Source organism: Orycteropus afer, unplaced genomic scaffold (assembly GCF_000298275.1).
Source record: "Orycteropus afer afer isolate SDZICR_OR568_19922 unplaced genomic scaffold, OryAfe1.0 scaffold00042, whole genome shotgun sequence".
NCBI lineage: Eukaryota > Metazoa > Chordata > Mammalia > Tubulidentata > Orycteropodidae > Orycteropus > Orycteropus afer.
The window spans coordinates 139,047-147,335 of record NW_006921629.1 but is presented as its reverse complement, the minus strand read 5'-3'; the positions used below and the strand labels follow the sequence as shown (position 1 = coordinate 147,335).

Here is an 8,289-nt window from a genome sequence, read left to right as displayed (position 1 = left end):
AAACTAGGCACCAGTATGCACTTCTGGGTCCTTCCACTGTAGCATCTTCTCTTGCCTATGTCAGTGTGCTCCTGCAGAGGGTGAAACTCAGGAATCCAAACATTTCTTCCCCACTCACTGGGGGTGTCCAGGAGTCCTCTGGCCAGCCTGAGAGTTGCCGTTGATGCTGCTGCTGCTGCAGTCCCAAGTGCTGGGTGGTGGTGAGCACAGGATTCATGGGTAGGGCAGGTGGGGGGCCTCGATGTGCCCTGCTTCACAGTCAATAGCGCCAGTCATGTCTGATCACCCTCTAGCACCGGGCTCTGCTCTGTAGTCCCCCAAATCCCGATGTCTACCACCTCCTGGATTCCTGTTGGCTGGAAGAGGTAGGAGGGAAAGGTAAGTTTTGTTGTTTTTTTTCCTTCTTGGCTGGATAATGGCAAATATATATGTAACAAAACATTTGACATTTCAACAATCTCCACATGTACAGTGACATTAATTAGGTTTATCAGGCTGTTCAAATATCACTCTTATCTGTTCTTAAATTATCTGTTACCCCTGACAGAAGCTCAGTGTCTCCTAAGGAAAGGTACGCTTTTGAATTATGCAACCCAAGGGGCAGCCTCTTTAGTTGCAGGATTTCAGTATTTAAAAATTCCTCTATAAACACCTGTGCTCATGGAAACCACGCCCCACTGCCCAGACTACTGGCTCCCCCATGGAGCTGGCTCACCTGACGGGGAGACTTGGTCAGGCATGCCATGCGTTGGCTGCCTGATGTGCCTGCTCCATCTCCCACATCCAAGAGAACCCGGGTGCTGGGCACAAAACTCCAGGAGCGTCCGAGGGCAGGTTTGAGCCTGCCACTGTCTCTGTCTCGCGTCACGTGGTTGGTCACCTATGGCAGAATCAGACTCACAGATCTGTAATGTAGTAGAGGGGACACCTATTCCTATAGCTTCATCTTACAAATGGGAAAACTGAGGTGTAGAGCAGCGAAATGACTTCCTCAAGGCCCCATAACTTATGAACAGCAGGTCTGGAACCAGACCCAGGGCTCCTGACTTGTGTCTACCTCACTCTAGTAAACCATGAGGTCTCATGCTTGACCCCAAGCAGAGGGCAATGGGGCACATGTCTAGGAATAAGCAACACCATGTTGACTTTTCTAAGAAGTCAGTAGTGGGTTTGAGTCTGCTATACTCCCAACCCAACAGATGGGCCTCTTGAGACCATGCCCAGCCAATCCTGTGCATCTGGGAGTGTGTTTGTGTGTGTGTGTGGGGGGGGATCCAAATCTAGTCAGTCAGCTCTACTCTGCCCAAGCCTAGTCAGACGTAAACAACTTGAACCTCAGAGCATCCTCAATGAGCTCCCAAGAGCAGGGGCTGTGTCTGGTTGACCACTGAATCCCACCACCTACCCCAGAGCCTGGCACCACAGCAGGTGCTTGCATACATCCTGAAGATGGGAGGGGGAAGCCCTGGAATCTTCTAATAAAACAAAAGAACAGGAAGCCAGATCCTATTACAATTCTGGTGGGCACGCAAATTAGTATAGCTTTTCTGGAAACTTGGAAATGTATATCTAGACATTTAAAGATAAGTGTATCCCTGCCCATTATACTTTTATAAATTTTTCTTGAGGACATAATATAAGAAAACAACGGGTCAGGACATAAAGGTCTACTGATCAGGAAATTGGGTCAGCAAACTATGGCCCACAGGTCACATTCAGCCTGACAACAGTTTTTGTTCATAAAGTTTTATTGGAACATAGCCATGACCTTTTGTTTATGCACTTGCACTGTCGATGGCTGCGTTCACGCTACAATGGCAGAACCGGGTAAGTACCACACAGACCATATGGTCATAAAGCCTCAAACATTTACCGGCTCTTTACAGAAAAAGTTTGCCGACCTCTCTGATACAGGCATTGCACAAAATAATATGTAGCTGCTAAAAAAGACATTCTTAAAGATGCTCAGTTTAAAAACTGAGATTTAAAAAAATAATAATAAACAAGGTTACAGTTTAGTTACAAAATAGATTAAAAATATACATATTATGTTCAGAGAAAAATATTCTATGGAGAGATATCAAAATATTAATATAGTTTCAGTGGGTGTAGAGAATGATTACAGATTTTAATCTTATATATTTATCCTTCCTATAAAAAACATATACTTTTAAAAACTTACTTCATACATGGAAAAGTTAAAAAGTCCATTTATATGAAAATCTCAAAAAGGTAAAAATTATTGTGACAAAAAAGAGATGAGTGGTTGCCTGGAGTTAGAGGAATTATCTGGGATGATAAAACTATTCCATACCTTTGATTGTGGTGGTGGTAACAAGACTACATATGATCGTATCCATTAGACAAACTTCAAATAGGGAGAAATTCTTCCATGTAAATTATACCTCAATAAACATGACAAAAAAATAAATAAAAAGCAAGACTATCCTTGATCCCTTTGGCTATTTATGATCCAATCTCCTCACTGTCCAGAGCCCCAGATGACCCAGAGAAGGTGGACTATGACCGCTGTCTAAAGGGTACTTTGAGGGTTCAGCAACCATTTAATGGAAATACAGTGCTACAACTAGAAATCAAGTTCATCTCTTCCCTCTGCAAAGGCAAGGATCAGGGAGGAGACCGGGCACAGCTGGCCAAGCCTATGTCCTCACCACCACTGCCACGCCGAGGTCCCGGGCCAGGGTCTTCAGCTCCCGTGCCAGCTGCATCATCAAGGCCAGGACTGGAAGAGGGAAGCAGAGGGGTAGGGTGGCAGGGGCTTAGGGACAGGTTGGCTAGAGACCAACTCCAGAGCTTGGAGGCAGGATCAAATCCCTCTGACCCTGGGTTCTGCCACACCACTCACCTTCCCTCTGCTGACCTCCCAGAAGTGGAGAGACCACTGCAGTGACCGAGTCTACCACCACCACCTTCACAGTCCCGGAAGAACTGATCACCTGGGGGAGAAGCAGGCGCCATGAGCCAACTGGCCTCCAGGGGGCACCCTTTCCAGGACAGGCTTGCTGCTCTACCAGAAACTAGTAAGAAACTCCCTCTTCCCCAAGTACAATGAGCCCTTGTGGCACACTGGTGAAGTACTTGGTTATTAACCAAAAGGTTGGCAGTATGAACCCACCCAGCATTCTAAGGGATAAAGGCCTGGTGATCTGCTCCCATAAAGATTTCAGTCTAAGAAATCCTATGGGGCAGTCTGACTCTGTCCTATAGGGTCACTATGAGTCCCAACTCAATAGCACCTAACAACCCCAAATACAGCTGCACAGGAATCAAGGAATTTCAGCAATGCTTTTATTTCCCTCCTCCCCCAATTTGGATGGTGGGAGGCTAACACAAAAAAGATGAGAAAGTTGGAGGGTGAGGAACAAGGAAGCTAGACTAAGGAAACAACCAGTCAGAACAGAAAGAATGAGAATGTTGACACAGCGTGGAAAAAGAAACCAGCATTACTGAACAGTATGCATAACCAAAAACACCCAAACTCAGGGCCGTGGAGTCAGTTCTGACTCATAGTGACCTCTCCTTGGGTTTCCAAGGTGGTATCTCTACGGAAGTAGATTGTCCAGTCTTCCTTCCGAGGAGTGGCTGGTGAGTTTGAACCATCAGCCTTCTGGTTAGTGGTCAAATGCCTTAGGCATTATGCCACCAGAGCTCCTAGCAGTATGTACAGAAATTGTTAAACAGGAACCTAATTTGCTATATAAACTTTCATCAAAAACACAGCAAAATATTTAAAAGCAGCAACAGTGGCAGCCCTCAGTTCTATGGCCACAAGGAAGTGAATTCTGCCAACAACTGCCCAAATAGGTGGTTTCCTCCCCAGTCAAGCCTTCAAATGAAAGCACAACCCAGCCAACACTTTGATTGCAAATTTGTGAGACCCTAAGTGGGAGACCTAGCTAATCCATGCCTGGAGCCTGGCTTGCTGACCCACAGAAATCATGAGATTAAAAAACATGTGTTCTTTTAAGCCACTGAGTTTATGATCTATGTATTAATAGAAAACATACCATCTAATTGTCCTACAATGGAAAAAAACATATAGTCTTCTCACCTGGGAGTTGAGAGATTTGAATTCTGTTTAGTTCTTGTCCTAAATATGTGGTGACTTTTGGACAACTCACTTAACCTCTCTGGCCCTCACTTTCCTCATCTCTAAAAACAAAAGGGTTAGATTAGCTCAGCACTCCTCAACTTCATGTGTCAACACGGTGAGTCACAACCAGCTATGACTGCCATGACAAGTAATATGATCAACTATTACCAGTTATGAAGTTTGCAAAATGATTTACTTTATGTACATAGGCCCATGAGAGCATGTTATGCTTTGAAATGAGAGAATTGAGATAAACTATTCTAAGTTGTCTTCCAAATCTAATAGTCTATAACCCAGGGGACCCAACCCTGCATAAGTACCTAGTAAACAGGTACCAATACAAATGCCATTCTAAATGCCCCTTCCTTGGTAACAGGATTCTGCATATATTCAGGTACTAAAGGGAATCTTCTGATTTTGGGGAAGATAGACCCGGCCCTTGGTCTAAGATACACATGTAACTCAGTTTTGGCCAACTACATACATGCAAGGGAAAAGGGAGGCCTGTTAGTGGGTTCTGAAGAAATATTTCCATGATAAAAGGGGAAAGGTGCAGAAAAGAGCCATCTCTCTCTTACTTCCCTGGAAATAGACATGGATGTGTGAAGACATGATGCCTGGAGCCACCGCAGTTACTTTGTAATCATGAAGGGAAGAGCCAGAGGATAAGACCTACCAAGGCAGTGCCCTGATAGGGTGGACTTAACACCCTCCAGACTCATATATGAGGTAATAAAATATCCTCAAGGTTCAAGTCTGTCAGACAGCCTCTGTTATTTTCAGCTGAAAATATTAACTGATCCAGCAGAGATGCAGCATAAATGCAGAGATGAGTAACACACGATACAGGCTCTCAAGGGGCTCCTCTGTTTAGCAGGAAGATGGACATTTAAAAATGAGGTATGTGAATTAAGCACTCAGGAGCTCCATCCTGGAAGTAGCAATCACAGCTGAAGTCACAGATTTTATATCTGCATTTCCAAACAGAGTCTGGAATAGGACACCTGCCTGTACACAGACAGCACCTGGCAAACTGGCTAAATTAAAGCAGGAAGGAGCCGAACAGCAGGCTCACCTGCTGGGCCACAGTGCCTCGGAGGTCCTGCAGCACGTCCAGCATCCGGAAGATGTCAAACACACGCACCACTTGGATTCTCTGGAGAGCTCCTGCCTGAAGGGGGGTGGGAGAAACATGGGCTTTGGATAAAAAAGCATAAGGTGTCACGGAGGAGAGGAAGAGGAATATGGAAGGCTGAGAAAGAAGAGGTAAAGCAGAAGCAAGAACTTAGGTCTAAGACACCAAATGGGCTTTGTCTAACAAGCTAGTTCTCACATAGTGCCTGCCTGGGCACCAAATTGTAAAGTTAAGTCAGAGCTCAGCGGGAAAGAGTGACATGACTGATTAGTGATGTCCGCCATGTACAAGAAATGGACTGGAAACAGATGCTGGATGTTTGCCAGCCCTGGTCTAGCGTATGTAAGGAGTGAGGAAGTTTCTTGGAAGAACTGGTGTAGGCAGCATCCAAGTTGGGATGATGGCATTAACAGGGAGGCTTACAAAATATAAGAAGTATTAACAGCACAGTGTAAGTTATAAAGCAAGAAGCGACTGTCACTGAATGGCCAAGATTTCTTGCAACGTAAAGGATAATGGAGTCTTTCCGTGCCAGAACCTCCTCCAGAACCGAGCCCTCCTGCCCTTACCTGTTCCTCCTCATCCTGGGTTCGGGCCTGAAGCAGCTGAAGGAGGCGAGAGGCTGACAGCCCTCCACTGGAATCAATGTATAGGACATTCTGCCGCAAGCTGTGGGCCACATTGGCAGCCACAAAAAGACATACCTGACAAGAGACCAGGAGGACTGGGAGGACTTGAGCCCTCAGAGAAGGTCCAGAATCGGGGCTCCCCACCAAATCTTGCACAGATCCTGGCAACACTAACAGGCCAGTCTAGTCCCCATTCCCAGCCCATGGCGTCTCTACCCAGCTCTGTACCCATGAGCAAGCTGGCAGAAGCTCCCCCAGGGACCCAGAGCTAAGCATCCACCTCCTCGCTCTTCCTGGCTGCTGGCTTCATGTGTACCTGAGTTTTGCCGCTACCTGGGCTTCCTACAAATTCAGTCACTTCTCCAGTGTAGAGACCAGCATCAAGCAGTTTGTCCAGGCTGATGGAAGAAGAAAGAAGACAATCAACCCAGTATGTTGTAGGAAGGAGAAGTCACTAGGTTTTGGGAAGAAAAGCAAGACATTCCTCGCAAGCACTGGTCTGTTCAGTGGTCTTCCAAACATTTCTGGCCAGGTGGCTTCTCTGGTGGAGTTTTCTTGTGAGAAGGAAAGGGTGTTCTGGTTACCTACTGCCACTCTGACAGGAAATATATACCACCAATGAGATGGCCTTAACAAACAGGAGTTTATTCTCTTACACTTCGGGAGACTAGAAGTCCGAATTCAAAGTGCTAGGTTCTAGGGGTTGTGTGAAAACCCCTCAACTTTGGCTTCAGCTCTGCCTCTTGCTCCCAGCCCACTGAAGCTAGAGGCATCTCTTCACTCAGGCAGCTACTGGCTGCTGAGACTGACAAGCCCAAGGTCGACAAATAAAATGGCACAGTCCTGATGTTACCAAACCACACGGCAGGCCATTAATTCAAGTCCATTGAAAGTCCCAAGGTCAGCAGAGCATGGCAGGCTGCTGAACAACAACTCACTTACATGCAGGGTTCAAGCATGCTATAAGCTGGAGACCATTCCCAAAGCTGCTTCTTATATACAGGAAGCAGACCCCATCACCCAAAGCGGCTACTCAACTGCTCCAGTAGATTCCACCATGAAGTTAATTACCAATCTCACCATGGGGAATAACTACATCTAGCTACCCAGCCACTCAACCAGACCCAGCCAAGTTGATACACCGACTTAACCACCACAGAGGGTACAGCTAAATGGACCTTTTCTGGTCCCTCCTCATCTTTCTACTCTCAGCTTAAACATCACCTGTCCAGAGAAGCCTTTGCCTCCCCCATCAACGTCTTCCCTTCGTTGTCCATCTCAGCCCCACATAGGTTTATATGTCCTTCTTTTTACTTTGAAATAATTTAAGGATTCACAAGAAGTTGCAAAACAAAATGTGCACAGAGGTGTTATGTATCCTTCACCTAGTTTCCCTCCATGGTAACCTCTTGCATAACTACCGTACAGTATCACAACTGGAAACTGACATTAGTACAATCCACACAACTCACTGAGATTTCACCATCAGTGTGTGGCATTTTATCATGTGTGCAGTTCAGCGTGCAAGTCCCTGGGTGATGCAAACGGTTGAGTGCTCAGATACTAACCAAAAGGTTGGCAGTTTGAATCCATCCAGAGGTGCCTTGAAAGAAAGGCATGGCAACTTCCCAAAAGTCTAAAACCAAAACCCCCAAACCCACTGCCACTGAGTCAATTCCAACTCATGGCGACCCCATGTGTTACAAAGTAAAACTGCTCTATAGAGTTTCTTTGAAGAAACAGCCAAGCCTTTCTTCTGCAGTGCTGCTAGGTGGTTTGGCCTACAACCGAAAGGTCACAGGCACTGAAAACTGTATGTTCAGTTCTACTCTGAAACACAAGGGATTGTCATTAGTCAGAATTAACTTGATAGCAACTGACTTATTTTGTTTTGTAGTTCTGTGTAACTACCATCACAATCAAGATACAAAACATTTTCATCACAAGTCATTGTGGTTTTAATTTGCATTTCCCTAATAGCTAATACTTTAAAAAAATTATTTTATTGTGCTTTAGGTGAAAGTTTAGAGAGTAAATTAGTTTTCCCAATCAATAGTTCATATACAATTGCTCCGTGACATCGGTTGCAATCCCCACAATGTGTCAGCTCTCTTCATTTCCTCCCTGGGTTCCCTATTTCCATTCGTCCAGTTTCCCTGTCCCTCTCTGTCTTTCTCATCTTTGGTTTTGGGCAAATGTTGCCTTTTGGTCTCCTGTGCAGACTGTTCTGAGGAGTGCATTCTTTACATTGTTTGTTTTATAGTCCCAGCTATTATTTGGCTGGAAGGTGGCCTCCAGTAGTGTCTTCAGTTTCAAGTTTGGTTTTCTCAGGGCAATGGTCTCAGGGGTTCCTCTGGTCTCTTTCTGACTGGTAAGTCTGGTCTTTTTTTGGGGGGCTTTGAATTTTATTA

General features: G+C 45.5%; 1 protein-coding gene across 1 annotated transcript in view; it reads right to left on the bottom strand.

Moving 5' to 3' along the window:
• Positions 1-272: 272 nt before the first annotated feature.
• The window catches only part of RAD51D (RAD51 paralog D), a 15,114-nt gene continuing 7,097 nt past the window's right edge, over positions 273-8,289 (bottom strand). The window contains exons 4-10 of the mRNA XM_007937311.2: positions 6,195-6,276; positions 5,819-5,953; positions 5,190-5,285; positions 2,867-2,957; positions 2,673-2,743; positions 716-880; positions 273-356 (exon numbers count right to left, since the gene is read on the bottom strand). Coding sequence (XP_007935502.1) covers positions 273-356; positions 716-880; positions 2,673-2,743; positions 2,867-2,957; positions 5,190-5,285; positions 5,819-5,953; positions 6,195-6,276 — 724 coding nt within the window. The remainder of the gene's footprint in view (positions 357-715; positions 881-2,672; positions 2,744-2,866; positions 2,958-5,189; positions 5,286-5,818; positions 5,954-6,194; positions 6,277-8,289) is intronic.